Source organism: Perca fluviatilis, chromosome 12 (genome assembly GCF_010015445.1).
Source record: "Perca fluviatilis chromosome 12, GENO_Pfluv_1.0, whole genome shotgun sequence".
In the NCBI taxonomy this organism is placed as follows: Eukaryota; Metazoa; Chordata; class Actinopteri; order Perciformes; family Percidae; genus Perca; species Perca fluviatilis.
The window spans coordinates 323625-344211 of NC_053123.1; the positions used below are offsets into that span (position 1 = coordinate 323625).

The following is a 20587-nucleotide window of genomic DNA, read 5'->3' on the forward strand; positions in this document are numbered from 1 at the left end:
GTGTTACTACATTATCTGGGTCATATAACAGTGATGTAACTAAAAGACGTAATCTGTGATTCATTTAAAACTTTATTTGTTTAAAGTGCTCATATTATGCTCATTTTCAGGTTCATAATTGTATTTAGAGGTTATATCAGAATAGGTTTACATGGATTAATTTTCAAAAAACACCATATTTTTGTTGTACTGCACATTGCTGCAGCTCCTCTTTTCACCCTGTGAGTTGAGCTCTCTGTTTTAGCTACAGAGTGAGGCATCTCACTTCTGTTCAATCTTTGTTGGGAGTCGCACATGCTCAGTATCTAGCAGAAGCAGAGTATGAGGGCGTGCCACGCTAGCAGCTAGGTGAGCATTATAACGTGTGTTCCAAAGTGACCACGTTTGTCTCTGAAATAAAGGCTGGACTACAATAGAGCTGTTTGGAGCAGTTTGTGAACAGTGTTTTCTGTTTGATATGGTAAGTCCCTTTGAGGTGGACTTTAGATTTTTTCACTTTGTAAACCTATAACATACTCAAAAAAGCAAAGGGAAAAAACCAAATGCATAATATGGGCACTTTAAAAAAGAAATACATACTTAATAAATATTTTCAAATTTGACTGAAAGAGACAATTATATTGTTAATCGCAATTCATTGTGAGACAATTAATTGTACAGCAATATTTGCGATTGTTACATCTAGGTGGGATTGGGCTCATGTATGTTTGCTAAGGTGGCGAACAGTGGCATAGTGGAAATGTGAGCGTTTTGTTCTATCCAGCTCACTCAAGTGTGACCAAAGGCTGTAACTGTGTTTCTTAGAGATGATAATGGTTAATAGCTCTAAATGGTACAATAAGAGCGAGCATGAAGCAATCAGATGGCAAACATAATCCAGATTTTTGCCTGTGTCTAGTTACTCTTTACAGGATTCACATGCTTGATTCTCTCTGTATTGCTAAAATATAAAATTGGTAGTGACTGTAAGTATCACTTCCTTCCATCCCATGTTTAATGATGGAACAAGTCTTGAAATAGAGCTTCAAAAATTAATTGATTAGTTGTCAACTGTAAAATTCATCGCCAACTATTTTGATAATCAGTTTGAGTTATTTGAGATTTTTTTTAAATCAGATAAAGACATACCTGTTAAGACAGGTGTTCAATATTGTGTAATACTGATTGTGTATTGTGTTCTCACTCTGTATTGTGTTTCATGTTGTCTCACCGCTGTAAAACACTTTGCGACTTATGTCTGTATAAATACATTTTAACTAACTTACTTACCTACTTTTGTTCACTGCAGCCGAGTGGAGCTGAAGAGACTTTGTGAGATCTTCACAAGGATGTTTGCAGATCCACACAGCAAGGTAAAGAAGATGACTTGTACTACCTGAAGCCCTACAACTAATTATGACTTTAGTGTAAAGGCATGGCATCCTAAATACAGTCAGCAATACATGATGATGATGACCTGTGACTGACTTGAAACTAACAGTGTCTCTTGTTGCATGGTCTGCCTTGCTGTGGAATTAACAACAGAGGGTAAGTGTGTTTTTTATCCATAGTTCTACAGGCATGAACCTAAATCTGTCTGAACATGAGCACTTTAATCTGATTTAAGTCAAATCAAGCAGTGTTGTGTAATACACATTTGAACTGTGCCTCAGGTGTTCAGCATGTTCCTGGAGACTCTTGTGGACTTCGTCACAGTACACAGGGAGGACCTGCAGGACTGGCTCTTTGTCCTGCTCACTCAGCTGCTGAAGAAGATGGGGGCCGACCTGCTGGGCTCTGTCCAAGCCAAAGTCCAGAAGGCCCTGGATATCACAAGGTGTGTAGTCTATATCGACGACATTCCACTTCCGGGATTGTTCAGGTGCCTGCGGAAATTTCAACCAGATGTCCCTCTTTTTAGGTCTGATGTCCCACACCTTCCGGTCTCTTTTGAACGTACACATGTTCCACCAAAACAAGTTCCTTCCCGAGGCTATTTTGCAAATGCACCGTCATTGTGTCCGGGGCTTAGCACCGCTCAGGACGATTGTGATTGGTTTAAAATAATACCAATAAACCAGATCACGTTTTTCTCCCATCTCGGAATGCTGTGTGGACTAGCCAAACCTTCCTCCACAGCGCTGTGGAATGTAGAATCTTATAAACTAAAGCTTGTTGAACAATGTTGCAGCGTAGGATACACACTACATGTGGAAAAAGTTAACTTGTAATTTCTGTCTCTTTCTCAGGGAGTCCTTCCCATTTGACCAACAGTTCAACATTCTGATGAGGTTTATCGTCGATCAGACTCAGACACCTAATCTGAAGGTAAAGTGAAATCAGAAAGACTGATTCTATTCATAGGCAAGATTATATTGATTGCTAAGTGTGATTGATGCAACTTTTTGTATTGTAAGACACGGGACTAAGTGTTTGTTGTCTCTTTAGGTTAAGGTGGCCATTTTGAAGTACATCGAGTCCCTGGCTCGGCAGATGGACCCGACAGACTTTGTCAACTCCAGCGAGACGCGCCTGGCTGTATCTCGCATCATCACCTGGACCACTGAACCCAAAAGTTCTGATGTCAGGAAGGTAGGCCATGATTGGGTTGTCCTGTTATTCAGTACAATCTCTAGAGAATATTAATGTATTTTAGTTTTAGGTTCAAACAAGGTGTGATACAAGACATAATGGTTGCTTTAGTCCTTATGGTGCAATGTCACAGTTCTAAACCACCCATGGCCCATAATGAAAAATAAAAAGAGGACACATTAGATCTCACATCAGAGCAATCTTTTCTTTTCTTTTTTAGTGTTTTTCTTTTTTTTGCCTTAACACCAATTAGTATGGATATGTAATCTACATAGGAAGTTATGCCATACTAAATTGTTATAATAACATTACAAGTGGATGAGCAAGCTTATAGCAAAACTAATTGCTTGGAGACTTGTTTAGTATGAAGTTACACAATGTAGTGTAAAATGAGATGTGAATTGTTAATTGATTTTCAAATATTTAATTGCAGAGCATATGGATATGATATGATGGAAAATGATCTTAAAGGAGTGATGGATCACTCCTTTAAGATCATTTTTGTCTGACAAATAATCAGAGGATACACTCAGACAGTGGCATGTTATCTATATCGCCACACTTTTTTGTCATTTGAATTCTTCAGCTTGTAGTGTTTGTTTAGTGACAGTTGTAAACTGATAATAGTACTCTCCTTGTGGATGGCCCTGGGTCGACGGCCCATTATCTTCCTCTTGTCTGACATGTGTCATATGTTCTCTCTTTTGTTTGGTTTTCCACTGCTGTTCTTCCAAATGAAACCCTCACCTAGTTTTAAATCAGTGCCTGAGCTCCAGGTACGCGGAATATAAATCTACGAGGATAGAAGAGTTGTGTCTGCTGCTGAAAGCAATCCTCCCTTTGATTTGTTTGAATACAGATATCCATTATCTGGGAAGATTGATCCACCCTGTATAGGTTTGTCCTAGGTTGTTATAAAATATTGGTTTAGTATTGCATCCGTATGTGAGGGTGGAGGACCTGTGTCATGCTGTAATGCCCGTTCTGCCTTGCCACTGTGCCCCAGACCCTTCATAACTGGGTGAGCGAGGAGCTAGCTGGCTGGTCCAGTACTGCAGCCTTACTGTCCGCTGAGGGCAACCAGGAAGAAAGGTGTAAGCAGGTAGAGCCCGCTTCAACAGCCAATCACAACACGACACGATAAGCACGCCATGCCCCGCCTGCCCGGTGCCTAACCAACACCTTCAAGACAGTGAAAAGTCGAGTGTGGCATCTCTCACTCATCTCTATCGTTTATGCTCTAGCTGTTCTGCTGTTAACAAGCTAAAAATCACTCTGTGCCTTGCAAATTGATCACTCACCAAATAGATTCAGCTTGTTGTGCAACTACAAAAGACTTAGGTTTAACCTTGGTGTTTTTCAAAATGATAGGAAATGCTCGTTGCTTTGTATGAATGGACTTTTAAGCCAACATTATTGCTCAACCTTGATAAGAATGCTGTTTTTGTTACTACTGTGTGCCTAACACATTTTGTTTGTCTCACTCACCTTAACAACCTCTCATCCACCCACATACCTGCATGTTGTTAACATTTATATTGTTCTACAAGAGAGATGCCAAATATTAGTATATATAGTATTAGGGCTGTGCTACTGTATCGATACAGCAGCAAAAGAAAAAGAAACATCACCAATGGTGCAGTGGACTATAAAGCTAATAGGTGGCAGCAAAGGCCAATCCACATCAGACATCAAAACAAAAAAGAAAATTTTATTTGCATTTATTAATACCTCTGGGTTTAGAAACAGGATATTTCACTTTTAAGATCTCTGTGGGCCTGAATCTTAAGTGTTTAAAGTTGTGCGATCGCTGTTCTGCAAACTAAAAATGAACAGCTGTGATTCTGTGAACAGATATAGTCATTATTGAAAATCAACGTATATTACGATACATATCGTATTGTGAGGTTTTAGGCAATACCTAGCCCTGGTATATTATATATATACTAGGGCTATATACCCCCACCCAGTACAACACCACTGTGTTTAACTATGACCTCGATAATAAACGTATAATAAATTCACACAATTCCGACAAAGTCACCAAAAACGGAACATCTTCATAAATTCATTAAGGAAGACATTGTGGCAGAATTGTTGTATTGTATAAACAATAGATTGTACGTGCACCTAATAAAATGGCCACTGCGTGTGTATACTCTCACATGTTTCATCCCACTTGAGTTTTCGAGCCTGATATAGTCAATCAGTCTTTATTATTTTCGGAGTCATAACTCTGCTGGAATCAGCTGGAACGGCTCATTCCATTCATATCTATAATGTGTATAATGTTTCTTATAACCTCACAATCATCAAATGTAGATTTTTCTTTACTATCAAAATAAATCATGTGATAGACGTCTTTACATCCATGCTTACAGCAACCAGGAACTACTGCTAGCTAATGAAGTGTGACTTTTCACAGTGCACATTCACCAAAATGTAAACAGATATAAACAACCATAACTTGTTAGCCCCAAGCTAACTCATTGACTCACATTGCAACATCATATTTCACATTTATATCACCTAGAGCATGATGGGAACCCTGTTGTCAATTCTCAAAATATATTTATGCCAAAAGGAAACCAGAAAAGTAAAACAAAAATATATAGATTTAAGAAAAAGAAAACAAAGCAAAGGCAGCTAAGGGTTAAGAAGTTACTGTAGTTAATATCACATACATTTTATTGTTATCCCTCAAATGTCTCAGAGAGTAAACATTTCAGACCAATTTTGCTTGTAGTTTCTGTCTTGTTACAGTATAATGACTTGTGATGAACCAAACCACTTTAGTACCGTTAAACTTCTGTTCCCCAGCAACAATAGCAAACAAGTATTTTCCACAGCTCTTCCAGTTTGATCTGTACTCACTTGCATGTTGCAACATTGATATAGCAACAATGTCCTCGAGAAGTTGTATACATTATTATTTTTCCACCGAATGCAGCTTTGAACTCTCACCTTCTAACAGTTTCTTTCTACAGGCTAATGCATATGTGAGTCGACCAAAAATGTGCCCTGAGGAGCTGAAAAGTTGGTTTCCATGGTTTCGGAATTGTTTTGACCTTTAGTCACATTAACCTTTTTATCGGACTGGTCTTCTGTGGTTTTACAAATGCTGACCAAAATTGTCAAATATTACAACAATTCATAATTCAGTCACAACCTGTACTATCTGTGTTTTTTTATATTTTATAAACGTTGTACAGCTCTTCTGATTTACTCTGTTAGAAACACATGGTCAAGGTACTTGTGGAACCAAGGAAACCAACTGAACAGCTAAGCTGCCATGTCCTCTATCCTAACCTGTTGCACTCCGCTGCCTGCAGGCGGCTCAGGTGGTGCTGATCGCTCTGTTTGAGCTTAACACCCCAGAGTTCACCATGCTGCTGGGGGCGCTCCCCAAAACCTTCCAGGATGGAGCCACCAAACTGCTGCATAACCACCTGAAGAACTCCAGCAATACGGGCAGCAGTGTGGTAGGTGGAATCAAACACTGTGCTATTAGATGGCTTTTAGGGCTGCAACTAACGATTATTTTCATTGTCCATTAATCTGTTGATTATTTTCTGGATTAGTTGATAGGTCTATAAAATGTCAGAAAATTGTAAAAAATTGTCAATCAGTGTTTTGCAAAGCCTCAAATGTTTTGTTTTGTCCACATCTCAAATATATTCAGTTTACTGTCACAGAGGAGAGAAGAAACTAGAACACATTTACATTTCAGAAGCTGGAATCAGAGAATTTTAACTTTTTGTTCATAAACATTGACTAAAACCAATTAATCCGCTCTAATGGCATTTACACAGAAACTGGACTCAGATAAAATCCATGAACAACATTAGGGCTGCACAATAAACCATTTTTTTTTTTTACATCTCAATATCAACTTGCGCAATAAACACATCACGAAAGACTGCGACATATAGCGAAAGTCATTCAGAGATTTATTTTTTTAGTTGAAAGAGAGTACCTTTACAAAACTACACTTTAAATTGTAACTATCATTCTTTTTTTAATGGTGCCTTTTGTTTTCAGTTTAATATGTTCAATAAAAGATTTTTTTTTTTAATTCAACAAGCATTTTGTTGTATTTTAGCAGAAAAACTGAAAGCAGCAGAAATGAGTACACTTTAATATTTGTTTATTTTTCGCAAGTCAAATATATTGCCTATTTTCCTCATATTGTGCAGCTCTAAACACTGTGCCAGGCGTTTTGTAGATCAGTAGAAGCATCAGACACAAGTGTTGCAACATATACATTGCTTCCTTGTCTTACAGGGGTCTCCGAGCAACACCATTGGCCGGACACCGACACGCCATACCCCCAGCAGAACCAGCCCCCTCACCTCCCCCACAAACTGTTCCCACGGAGGACTGTCTCCAAGGTAGCTTATCACCCACCTGTTATTAAACGGTTGTCTACAACACACCTCCTGTCCTAATGCATGTCTGTGGTTTAACCATTCTGATTCTTCTGCTGTCCTGATCCATCTTTTGTGGTCCAACTAACGAAACCTAACGGATGGTTTGGCAGGAGCATGATACTGTGTGAGTTGCTCAGAGAGGTTAGATATTTTTGGGTAGAAATAAAGAAGCCAAATCTTTTTTCCCCCCACAGATCAAAAACAACTTACAGAACACCTCTTACCCACTTGGCTGATTAATAAAATATTTACTACCTTAAACACAATTGGTGCTGTAAAGCATTTAATAACCTGGCTCTTTGATGTTGTCCCATATAGGGCTGCTTATATATAATTTTCTTTTTGCCTTTTTACTTGTAATGGAGCCGGTGTAATGCGGCCAGTGACTGATAATAACGGTTCCCTAAAAGACAGTTGAATTCTCTCTGACTGAGCAGCTCATTCACCTGAGGCACTGAACAGTCTTTTTACCTGCAAGCAGAAGCCCATAAACACAGATAACGGAGCTATTGCATTTCCTGTCTGTAATTGAACCTAAAAGTAGACTTCATGTTGTGATCATTCTGGCTAAAGCATATGGAAAATGGCCTATCACTAACGATGGGCAGAATTATTCGTTAATGTATGGGATTCTGCTATTTTCCAATTCTCTCCTTAAATTAACACTTTCATTTAACCTTAAAGCTCAGACTAGTTTCTTTTTGTCTTTTCTCTTTCTGCACACTTGTTTTTCTCTTTCTCCTCCCTTCTCTTGTCTTGTCTTGGGGTCTCCACTTGTTCTTGATTTCCATCTGCCTTGCCCCGCTCTCTCACTCCTGTCTGTCCATCCTTCCCTCCCTCCTGGCTGCGCTGTGGCAACAGTCGGTTATGGGGTTGGGGTGTCGACGGACTATCAAAGCATCCCCCTGCCCCTCCTCCTCCTCCTCCACCCCACTCCACCCCTGCCGCCCCCTCCCTAAGGGTCCTCCGCAGAGCATATTCACCCAGGTAATGAGGCGGGCTGAGACACAAAGGCCATTATTCCCGCAAAGAAGCCAGACACTGATCCTTATCCAAATTTCCTTTTTTCAAAACACAGTTGAGCGTTTCTTTCAGTTTTCTTATATGTATGTTTCTTACTGAATGCATATTACGCCATCATCTCTAATCAAATGAAAATATTAATTCACATGGCTTCTAAGGCGTGGTTAATGCTGTGGTGTGTGGCCACTTCAAAGAAGTAGACAGTAAAATGACTTAGGCCTGACCTTTCCCTTTTTCAAACTAATGTTTCTAACATAAGCAGCGCAAAAGCACTTTGCATGGTGGCAAAACAAATGCATGCTTGTGTATCCTCCTCAGATATGCATTTCATAGACATCCCGTGTGGATTTCTTTCTGTCTGTGTGTCTGGTAGCATGATGGAGTATGACACTGAGAACATGAACTCAGAAGAGATCTACAGCTCACTGCGCGGTGTCACCGAGGCCATCCAGAGCTTCAGCTACCGGAGCCAGGAGGACCTGAATGAGCCAATCAGACAGGAGGGCAAGAGGGACGATGCCGTAAGTCAAAGAGAAGAGTTTTCATAGCAGCGTCTTCCTGAATATTCCTGCTTGAAAAATGACATTAAGACTTTCCAGCCTCTATCCAACAGTACAGTGTTGCAACCGCATAGGCGAAAAAAAAGAAATCATCATGTTCAAATCGGTCTGTAACATTTTGCATAAAATGCTTAAACCTAAAGAGTAACTAAACTCCAAAAACTCTTTTTCAGGTGAAAAGTGAAACCATTTGCTCTCATACAGATGTAAGGATAGGCTTGCTGTAATCACTGCTGTTGTTCATGCTTTAAGAGATCTCTTTCTAATGCACTTTCAATGTAAGTGATGGGGACACATTCCAAGTCCTGTTTCATATTGTCCCTTCTCCCATCTTACAGGCAGGTAGAGAGGGCGTAGCGTCCTCTCCTGGCTCTGACGCCCGTCTTGGCTTAGACATGGTGGAAGGGGGTCGCACAGCCTTGGACAATAAGACTTCCCTCCTCAACACGCCATCTCCCCGCTCCTTCTCTGGGCCGCGGGGCCGTGAGTTCGCTCCTTATGGCTACGGAGAAACCATCTGCACGTATGACAAGAGCGCCCTGAAGGAGGCCGTGTTTGACGATGACGTGGAGCAGTTCCGCGACTGTGAGTTCACGTGATGATTAGGCAGCGAAGCACATACATTTAGAGTTTTAGAAGCTCTCTTATTTGATGGTTTTGTGGTTTTATTACTGCTTGTATTGTCCCTTGCACACTTTTGGTCGAACCCTACTTACACATTACACACATTTCACATCTCAACATGCACAAAATGTGCTAAAACAGTGTTGCACACGCTCCTCAAACTGTGTCTTCAACAAACACAATCAAAGACATAATTCTCAGAACTCCTACAATCATACTATGCAAAATGTCTCACATACGCAATTGAAGCACCTTCATAAACAACACTAGAATGTGTATTACATTTTCTTTTGAAAAGTCTTCCCATGAGATGCTCAGATATGAACATGAAATGTTTATTTCTCATTAACATTCATTTATCCAATGCCTTACAGTATATGCTTACTCACACTGTTTCATACTTTTGACGTTTTTCAGAGCTTTAAAAAGTGAAGAAAACATGATTTATTTTGTGATTTTGAGAACATTTTTATTTTTCTTTGCTGCCTTTCATAGTTCTGATGAAAAAAGGTGAAAAGGTTGTCACGGGAAGGAGAAGGAGTTGTGTCGCCTAGTGCATCTGTGTCGTCCCCCGTGTAATGTGTCATGTCGTTTGGACAACATAAAGGAAGACCCCCTGTATACTACTGCTGTCAGTGATGTTGAGACCTAAAACAAGACATGACCTCAATCACATTCGTGGCAATAATTCTTTGTAGTCAGTTTTAACTTTATCCTGGGATTATTTGGCTAAACGTTGACACAATAGGGCTGGGACGATATGCTTTTGTCCCGATTCGATTTTGTCGAGATACATAGGTGCCGATTCCATTTGTATTGCGATTTTCATTCATTGAGATTCAATAGTATTAAGTATTGCGGTTTTCTTTTTCTTTTAGTAATTTAAACAAAAGTTGAATAATTCTCTTGTAGAGACAATATATCATTTCTATTTTCTATTAAGAATGCACATGTCAGTCAGTCTGACATTTATTTCATTTATAAAGAAGTATTTTTTTTCATCACCCCTAGATAGATATAGAGATACAGAACAGCGTGGTGAAGCAGTAGGCTCGTTCGAGATGAGCCAGATCTGCGCAGAATCGATCACCGGCGATCGCCTCCCAATGCATGCCAGTTAGATTTGTGTCCGACTTGATCCCGACTTGCTCTGACGTCATGCACACGTGGGCTGATGACGTTTTATATAAACTTTTTATTGATTTTGATTTGGGGGGAATTTTAACTGCTATTTGTCTGATTTAAAGGCTTATTCTGGACAGAACGCATCTGTTGCTAATAGTTACGTTTAGAAGTCAGAGAGACTTAATCTGTTCAGATTATGGATCATCTACAGTGTGTTGTTAATTAAAATCAGCAACAGATCGCATGTAGAGAATTTTGACAGCTACTCTGTCATAATAAAAACAACTGGAGACTGTGTACAAGCTGATATATGGGTCTGATAACATTTTATTAAATCGGAATTGGACCACAGTGATTCTGTCACTTCCTGTTCAGCCTGAAGGCTGCTGGAAACGGCTGGAAAACTGTCCGACTTGAGAGCGATTTTTGTCACTGCCCCCGGCTGCTGCCGCCTGCTCTCGTCCACTTTACAGGCGAGGCGCAGTTCATCTCCAACGAGCCTATTCTCTGCATTAACTTTACCACAGACACAGGTGTGTGAGTGTGGCCTGTGTTATAACAGAGCAGCTGCAGTCGGGTGTGTTAGCTGCTGTTGTTGTTGTTGTCATCATCACATCCTTTGCTCTGCACCCCCCCCTCTGTCCCTCACCTCCCCACCCCCGCCTCCACCTTCATACCTCCTCCACCCCCCTTCCCTCTCCAGGCCGACGGCAGGAAAGTGGTGAAAACAAGATGATGCTCCCCAAGGTCTTTGCTCCTGGTAAACATGCCTCCCCTGCCCTGACTGACAGACTTGATGACTGTTTGACTGATTTACTGACTGTACTTCACTCCACTCACCCTTTCTGTTTGTTTGCATTATGCAACCAGCTCTCAATTCCCATCACCATTATTCCATGGTCCTCTAACATCTTTTAACTCCACTGAGTAACTCTGTGTTCACTAAGTCCCACCTGGCCTGCTGTTAGTGCAGAACTAGCTGACAGGCTGATGCTTTAACTAATGGTTGTGGCATTCTCTGTAATGGACTGAATGTCTGTGTGGTTGTGGTAGTATGTGTCATACTTTTTTTAAGTCAATAATGAATAACATATTCTCAGCAATTAAATATCTACAAACGTGTTGCGGCAGAACATGATCTTGGCTTATAAACACTAACACCTATAGCACAGCGATAAAGGCCACAAGTACATTTTATCCAACCTGACACGGACAACCGTTGCCAAAATTAAATGAATAACCTCACATATTATATATACTATATATGTATATGCCAACTTTGACGTTTTATGGTCACACGTTAAGCCCTTTAAAGAATTAAATGATTTTTCATTTTCATCGGATTTTGAAATTAAAAAGATTGAATTGAATTTCTAGAACTGAATATTTATAATGTATCTGAAATATCTGCCTCAACTCATTTTCACTTTTATTTTTCTAGGTTCACAAATTCAGAATCAAAAATTCAATTCAATGTACCAAATTGAAATGCAAAATACAATGTTTAAAATTCAACTAATATATTTCCAACTGGCTCAAATTCAATAGACCAAATTCAGCTGCAAAATATTATGTATAAAATTCAGTGTTAACATCTGGGAACCCAAGGAGATGCAATCAGTTCTAGATTCTAGAATCAGAGCAGCAGTCAGAGGACAGGGAAGGCATCGTCTGAAAGGGCAGAGAGATAAGTCTCTCTTTAACATACTTGTAAATAATAAATAATGGCATATGTTATGACACCAAAACTAATAATTCTCATTTATTTATTGGCTTATTTAAATCAGCGGCAGTGTACAATAAATGTATTGCACCAGATATGCACAGTGCTAATTCCCAGTGTCAGTGTCTTATTTCTCTCCTTCTCTCTCTGCTAGCAGTCAGTCAGGACCGCTCCGACCTGGTACCCGACCTGCTGAAGGAGCTGTCCAATCATAACGAGCGTTCGGAGGAGCGTAAATGCGCCCTGGTGGAACTGCTGAAGATCACACGAGAAGACAGCCTGGCTGTGTGGGATGAACACTTTAAAACCATTCTACTCCTCCTGCTGGAGACACTGGGTGATAAAGATGTACGTTATTTGATGGCTCTGCATGTAAATCTGAGTGAGAGGTTTGCTAATCAGTAGAGATGTTCCGATACCAATACCAGTATCGGAAAAGCCTCCAATACCGCCTAAAATGTTGGCATCAATATCAGCAAGTACTGGAGTTTATGCACCGATCCGATTCCATGTAATTTACCCCCAAAGAAATCTACTTTAAGTAGATAATTTACGTTCTTTTTTCATTATGACTTAATATCAAACTGAATAGAAAATAAATTAATTTCTATGGCATTCATAATTTGTGTTTGTTCATGTTTCACAAAGAGTTTAACCCGAGCCAGGCCATATGAAAATGATAGCAATCATATCACATCCATACAGAGATAGTAGTATACAGCTAAAGTTAAAACATAAGAAAATACATGTATTTTTGAACACACTGGTATCGGATCAGTACTAGGTATCTGCCGTTACGCAAGTTCAGTTATTAGAATCGTTATCAGGAAGAAAAAAATAGTAGCGGACCATCTCTACTAACCATCATACATTAAAGTTGTGTGAATGTTTGTGTGTGTGGAGGATATTGGTTCTCACAGTGCTTTTCAACTGATTGCCCATGCTACTTTTCCCTCCAGCACACCATCCGAGCCCTGGCCCTGCGTTTGCTGAAAGAAATTCTGAGGAACCAGCCGGCCCGTTTCAAAAACTATGCCGAGCTAACCATCATGAAGACCCTGGAGGCTCACAAAGACACTCACAAGGAGGTACACAGCTCCCACATGAAGAAAAAAAGAATTGGAGATTGCAGTCTTTTGAAGCTGCGTTAATTAATTTTCTTTTTCCCTTGGAGACGCCAGAACAAGCTAAAACGGTCAACTATATATATATATATATATATATATATATATATATATATATATATATATATGTATATGTATGTGTGTGTGTGTGTGTGTGTGTGTATATATATGTGTATATATATGTGTGTGTATATATATATATATATATATATATATATATATGTTTGTTTTTGTGTGTGTGTGTGTGTGTGTGGTGTGTGTGTGTGTTAGCAGACTGTTGCCTATTTACCTGTATACATCTGACAGATACGGAGCAACATTAGCAGTTTCCTTTAGGATTATTTTTAGCAGTGGGGGCAGGTCCAGACCCCCCACCCCCATGAAATGGAATTGACACTTTGCTGCAACACAAACTAATATATTTATTCACCTCTATTCACACACATAATGAGGCAAATTTTCTGTTGTGATTTAACTGTATTTTTTGAGTTACGATATAGGCCAACTTTGATCTTGACATATAGGCTAAGCATTCTAGCAAATAACAATAAACCCACTATTAATTCCATTATCTTAACTACTTCAGCATGTAAATAATGCACCTAAAATACAAACGTGAGCGAGGGCGTTGAGCATTTGCTATCGAATCAACAGCTACGTGCAATTTAGCTAGCAGGTGAAGAATACAAACAACGAAAATCACCAGCTAACTTAACTTAAATTTGCAAGACCAGGCTTAAATTAACTGACAACATAAGTTATACGACTTACAGTTTTCAAGGACGTACACACAATCTCAACTGGCTAGTTATCCTCATGTGTCCGTGCTATTCTCCAACATGCAGCCCTATTTCTGATACCGTGGGGGGCAGAAATGTTGCCATGGAGGGCCGCCACGGTCAAATCAACATAGAGGAAACACTGCCTTAGCATTTATTTGAGTTGTGTTTGTCCAGTATTCACTCTATTTTTAGATCTGTTTTGGTCTCTTCTAACTCCTGAAGGAAATACTGTGTCTGTTGGTGATAATGCTCTGTCGGTTCACCACTACAAGTGATCCCTTTCACATTACACATTTGATCCTTTGTTAATATACTGTAAAAGAAAATATTTGTGCAGCTTTAAATAGAGGTGGCCACAGCCTCTCCATATTGTACATTCACATAAAAACCTTTTTGGACAGTACTGAGACGTCATAAAATGACATCTTCCTCCATCTATTCATAAACCACCATGAAAACACAATGGCTGGGAAAACTTTCACATTGAAAACACTTTATTTTTTACTTTGAAAGGTTTTATAGAATGTGTGTAGCACCACACACATGCATGTGTATGGCATGTCTACAATATATAAAACAACCTAGAGTTCAATATAATCCTATAATTATTGGTGTACAAAATGTTACACATTCTGTGTACTGTTTATGAGTAGAGCAGAGAAATTACTTTCAATTTTAAAGTCTGTTAAAAGGTTTGTACAAGTAAACAGTTGTGATGTGAAAATTGATATAGTATGTCATTCTTATCGATCTTAACAAATACGTGTTAATGTGCTTTCAGGTTGTGCGTGCGGCCGAGGAGGCGGCATCCACCCTGGCCGGCTCCATCCACCCGGAGCAGTGCATCAAGGTGCTGTGCCCCATTGTGCAGACAGCCGACTACCCCATCAACCTGGCTGCCATCAAGATGCAAACCAAAGTCATTGAACGCATCGCCAAGGACTCCTTACTGCAGCTGCTGCCTGACATCATCCCTGGACTCCTGCAGGTCTGCGTCTGATGCTAACACCTTACAAATAGTTAGTTCAGACACTGCAAGAGTTTTCAAAGAAATATCCAGACTGTGTTATATTAACACAGTCTATTAACGGATTAGATTTATTAGTTGCTCAAAAAAACTTGAAATAGTTGTTTTCTTTATTTCTCACTGGACATTTTGACAGCCTCAAAGTATGATGGAGTTCACAGAAATGATAAACAAAAACACTTTTAAGACAACTAAATTAAATGAGCATGTGGCCGTTTAGCCACAGTTGGTTGGTAGAGCAGGCGCACATATACAGCGGTTTATTCCTCGAAGCAGAAGGTCCAGGGTTCAAATCCGACCTGTGACGGTTTTCCTGCATGTCTTCCCTCCCCCTCTGTCTCTCCCCTTTCATATCTCCGCTTTCCTAAAGGCAGAAAGGCCCCCCAAAAAATAATAATTAGATGAACATTGTTTGCCAGAAAACAGTGTTAAATGCTTGTCCTAATTCACATAGATTAAATAACACAAGAGTTTTTGGGGACAGGCAGAGCAGAGACATCCTTGTCAGCTCCAAAAAGGCATGTTTAGACAAGGTTCAAAGTAGGACACTGGGAACTATTTGCCTTATTGGTCCCTGGAAATGCTGGCGTGTACTCTGCACTCTTTGCAACTCCTCCCACGTTCCTGCTGACCCCTCGTGTGTGTGTGTGTGTGTGTGTGTGTGTGTGTGTGTGTGCGTGTGCATCACTGCCTTGTTTCCCTGCAGGGCTATGACAACACAGAGAGCAGCGTTCGCAAGGCCAGCGTGTTCTGTCTGGTGGCCATCTACTCTGTGATTGGCGAGGATCTCAAACCCCACCTGGCACAGCTCACAGGCAGCAAGGTAATGACTGTGGCATTTCTTTGCATGTATGCATTTTCACTTAGCGATACACACACACACACCAGACCTCTTCCACAGATGCAGAGCCTTATCATCTTCCCATGTTGTTATTCCTTAGCAGGTCTCAGCCGGTTGTCCAGTTATAAAGCACAGGGTCATATTTGACTTTGACTACATGCGTCCCTGGGTTATGTAAGGGTTGAGGTCTGAGGGCCAGGACGATTGTGATTGGTTTATAGAAATGCCAATAAACCACAGCATGTTTTTCTCCCATCCCGGAATTCTGTGTGGACTAGCCAGACCCTTCTCCGCAGCGCTGTGGAGGAAGGTCTGGCAATGCGAGACTATTAGCTTTCTAACAAATAGCTAACATTAACTTACTAACCGCTAACTTGTCCTCTCTGGTAGACATTAGTCGCTAAAAAATAATCCTTTGACACGTTTTAATTTTAGTTTTTAGCTAGCAGCAGACACTTTGTTAGCGTTTCAGCCCTTAGTTGCATATTTCGGCACCGATTGTTTTAGGTCCCAAGTACTCATTGTGTCACTTTAAAGTGTCACCTGCCAAACTGTTTGAGAACCACTAGTGTACATGATGAAGGGAACCTTTTGCTTTCTGACCAGTTTAAAATAACATGATCAAGAAGTCTTGCTTCTTCAAAATGAACGTTTGAAAGAACTATATTGAGACCTGAAAGAGATGTCAGGTGTGACATCCATACTTGCACTGTGCTGAGGAAAAGATGAATATGTCTTGTCTTTGCCTTTTTGCAGATGAAGTTACTGAACCTGTACATCAAGCGAGCCCAGACAACCAACAGCAATAGCAGCAGTTCCTCGGACGTCTCCTCTCACAGCTAATGGAGGGAGGTTTCTGTGGAAACCCTGTGGATGGACAGCGTTGGAGGATTTCCAGGGCATAGCCACGCTTCGTTCAGACTTCTCTGTCTCTGAGCCCCCCACCCCCACCCCTCCTCCTCATCATAACTTGAGCTCCACTGCGCTTTCCTCCTGTGTCGAGGAGATTCTACTTGTCATTTAGTTCCTCCTCCCCACCTTTTTGCTCTAGAAACATTTGAATGTAACTGTAGATTGGGTTTAGACTGATGGGGAGAGAATCAACCCATTTGGAGTTTCTGGATACAGGAAATGCACTTTCTCTTCCTCCACTGTTCCCACAACCTCCCCACCCCCTTCTGTCTGTTGCAGCCTGTTTCTCCTTGAGCCTCCAAATTTGATAGATTAAAGGGTTTATACATGATGCGGTGAAATATTCATGATCAAAGTGGAGAGATTTGTGATTGGGATGAAATGTCATTTGGCTGGCCGAGTGATGGCAAGAAGCCCATAGGTTTGGGGAGCATCAAAACCAAATATTTTATGAAAAAGAAATAATGAAATGTGTAAGGGAACAATGTGACAGAAAAAAGTACTGTATGATCATTTTTTGTTCATGTTTTAAGTTAAGTGATCATTTTGGTGGCTCATAGAAGCCTGTGCATCAATTGCAGTCTTTTTTTAATGCTAATGTGTAATTAGTCAATTGAATCCCCCTCACAAAAAAAGGATGTTACACTCAACACGGTAACAAGTTGCCAAAAGATAAACTTATCAGCTACATAATTGACAATCCTTTAAATGTAGTGCAGGTCTTTATTTTGAGATACAGAAGATGAAATGGCTGTTAAACGTCACAAAGTTCCAATTTGTCTTGAAATTCACAATCAGCAGAAGCTGACATGCAAAGTTGTGTTGCCTGTATTTTCTCATTGAACTGTCTGCATTAAGTTCAAAAGCAGTGCTTTCTTTGCCTATTGGTTGTGGCATGTAACTCTCTAAAGGTTGCTGCTCAGTAGAGTCACAAGTCCTTTGTAAATACTGCACATGTTTTCCCTGCTTGGAGTTGTGAGGGAGACCAGCGATCCGGGACAGTCAAAAAAGACATTACCAGGCCTTATTCACTTCACACACACTGATGTTAGCTGACTGGGACTGCGGAGAGTGAATGGGGCGTACAGCACTGTAACTCTCGGCTCTCAAAAAAATAAATGTGAAAAGCAGAAGAAACGGAGCTCGGCAGTGTTCTTAACCTGTGATGATGCAAATACAATAGTTTTTAGTTTTTTCCTCTGATCTCCTTCAGTTTCCCTTTCACATAACCACAGCTTCTGCAATAACCCCACAAATCCACAAATAAAAGGTATTTTGTACATACACTTTTTGACCAGTGCTTCGCAAACTTTTACATAATGTCAATGAAAAAAAAGAGAAAATTGAACAGGTTGGCTTTCTCACTTTTTCTGCATGTTAGCGACCAAGCTTGCCTGTAACCTGCAGCACATGCCAACTTGCTGTTTTGAAGGGCCCAGGTTTTTGGCTGTTAAAGTGCACTTGTGACATCATCAGATGACTCATCTCTGATTGAATGTTTTGGTAGAGGAGCTAGTCCCATTCGCCACACTCATATGTAAAAGGTACAAAGTGGAGCAACAACTGTTGACCACAACCATGTATTGAGAAGTCATACCTCTGCGCACGGCTGTGGTTGTTTTGATTTCAGTGTTAAGTTTGAGGTATCAAGAAGCTTTAAAAAAAAAAAAGCTGGATCTTGCAATGGGATCTCTCTTTAAGTTGATGGGTTCCCATAGTTTACCCCTCAGAGATCCGAGTCCAGCCATGGATCCCTGATTGGGAAAGGTTTTCCTCATCTGATTAGATTTTTTTAATTACTGGATATCATTATGCCTTTAAAATTCTGTTATTTTATGTTATTCTGTAATCATCATAATAATAAGGATCTCACCTGGGGACGGCCTGAGTCCTTGGATGGACAATTTGGGACTCACTGTTTTAGTTGAGTGGTGTTTTCATTCAGGGGAATCCACTGCGAGTGGGCCAACTGAGGTTATTTAAGTAAATGAATGTACAGTATTGTGTTATAAATGAGCTTTTAAGTATTGGTACTGAAAATGATTTCAGCAACATGCAGCCCTGTAAACTCTGTAATATGGCTGTCTGCACTCTACCTTACTCTACTTTACCCTGAATTCCCTCAACACTTTCAATCATCAATCAGCCCACATGTAGTTTTTTGTTTTCAGGCCAATTAATGCAAATCCACACATGGCATAAGAGCCAAGTTCACCAATCTGCAAACTACCGGTCACTAGCATATGTTATCACATTACTGGTCCTTGAAACAGACTACATGGTATTCCTTGCAAACTGTTCACTATGCATGTTCTACAGTACACTACAGTCTTTGTTTTGTCTCAATCGGTCATGTAATATTCATATCTGTATTTATATATTTTATTTTATTTTGTTCTCTCATGATAAACTGTACAGGTTTTTTGTTGTTGTTAACTTCCACCTGTGATAGGTTTGCAACAATGTAAAGAAATTGTTTGCTCTAGAAATAAACAGCCTAAGAACTGATCTGAAAGGTTTTCTGCTTCTTCATCTCAGATTTCACAATTGCTAACACACAGTGGTGGGTAAACTGTACCACCTAAATATAATATATATATATATATATATATATATATATATATATATATATATATATATATATATATATATATATATATATATGGTCTGGGTGTCCTCCCCCACGGTTATTTTGAGCATCCTACATTCTGATACTTTTTTATGCACCAATTTATGGTGGGAAAACCTTTATTTATCCTATGAGAAGAAAAACACAGATGACATTCGAAATATATCAAAAATATAATGGAATATACAGCAGTAAGGGGGCTTTTCACATCAGGGACCTGAGCCTGGATCACAAAAGTTGACCCCAGGGGACAAGATAAATTAGGCTACTTATATTTGGGGCGGCTGTGGCTAAGTGGTAGAGAGGTAGCCTATCAATCGGAAGGCTGGTGGTTCGATCCCTGGCCCTGCAGTTCCATGCCGAAGTGTCCTTGGGCAAGACACTGAACCCCGAGTTGTCCCCGATGCTGCGCCATCGGAGTGTAAATGTGTGTGAGTGTTTACCTGATGAGCAGGTGGCACCTTGTACGGCAGCCTCGGCCACAGTGTATGAATGTGTGTGAATGGTGAATGGTTCCTGTCCTATGTTAAAGCGCTTTGAGTAGTCGTTAAGACTAGAAAAGTGCTATATAAAAACAGTCCATTTATATTTGTCTTAAATGTGCGGTGAATGTAGCATTTGGCCCGGTCGCTACGCATACACTACGCGCTGCGCTCAGCGAGGTGTGGGTTGATGAAGGATGAGAGAAGTCTCTCTGCATGTTCTACAGTGTTAGTTTAGTTTGCTGTCACATTACTCAAACCCATATTTGTGAATACAAATATCTGAAGTGAAAGTTCTGTTACAAAAATATGTTGTTGCGTATCATTGCACATTTTTAAGTGGGTATATGGAAATCCTGGAGATTTCTTAGTGGGTATACTGTGTATACCTGCGTATCACATAGACTACACCACTGCTAACACATTGTTTAATCTTGTGTACGATTTAAAGGAGTCGATTAAAGCCATTTCCTTCCCCTCGCAGGATGAACCTTGTTCGGTGGTGACCACAGGGGTGCACTGGCAGCAGTGTTGCCCAGTTGTCCATCCATTTACGAGTGCATGCGTCCGAGCGCTGAGGTGTGCTTAGCTGCTGTGTATAAACATTAACCCGAGCAGACTTTCAGATGACCTCTGACCCTGTGAAGGAGCTCTGCACAGACCGGCAGCAGCTGCAGGGGTTTGTACTCAACCTGCTGTCCTCCATTAGTCAGCAAATGTTGAAGTTAAACTGT

The 20587-nt window shown here is 40.3% G+C and overlaps 1 protein-coding gene across 39 annotated transcripts in view; it reads left to right on the plus strand.

Annotated features, from left to right (window-relative positions):
* The window catches only part of clasp1a (cytoplasmic linker associated protein 1a), a 123357-nt gene extending 104107 nt beyond the window's left edge, over positions 1–19250 (plus strand). For 19 of the 39 annotated variants that reach the window (XM_039819034.1, XM_039819037.1, XM_039819043.1 and 16 more), the window contains 17 exons: positions 1289–1352; positions 1525–1527; positions 1653–1816; positions 2229–2307; positions 2428–2571; positions 3578–3673; positions 5904–6053; positions 6856–6962; positions 7863–7988; positions 8398–8545; positions 8923–9169; positions 11037–11093; positions 12211–12404; positions 13016–13144; positions 14744–14950; positions 15696–15812; positions 16587–19250. In XM_039819034.1, the coding sequence (XP_039674968.1) occupies positions 1289–1352; positions 1525–1527; positions 1653–1816; positions 2229–2307; positions 2428–2571; positions 3578–3673; positions 5904–6053; positions 6856–6962; positions 7863–7988; positions 8398–8545; positions 8923–9169; positions 11037–11093; positions 12211–12404; positions 13016–13144; positions 14744–14950; positions 15696–15812; positions 16587–16673 (2119 nt within the window). In that variant the 3' untranslated portion in view covers positions 16674–19250. The remainder of the gene's footprint in view (positions 1–1288; positions 1353–1524; positions 1528–1652; positions 1817–2228; positions 2308–2427; positions 2572–3577; positions 3674–5903; positions 6054–6855; positions 6963–7862; positions 7989–8397; positions 8546–8922; positions 9170–11036; positions 11094–12210; positions 12405–13015; positions 13145–14743; positions 14951–15695; positions 15813–16586) is intronic. The other 20 variants (XM_039819071.1, XM_039819074.1, XM_039819076.1 and 17 more) reach the window with 9 other exon arrangements.
* The last annotated feature ends 1337 nt before the right edge of the window (positions 19251–20587 follow it).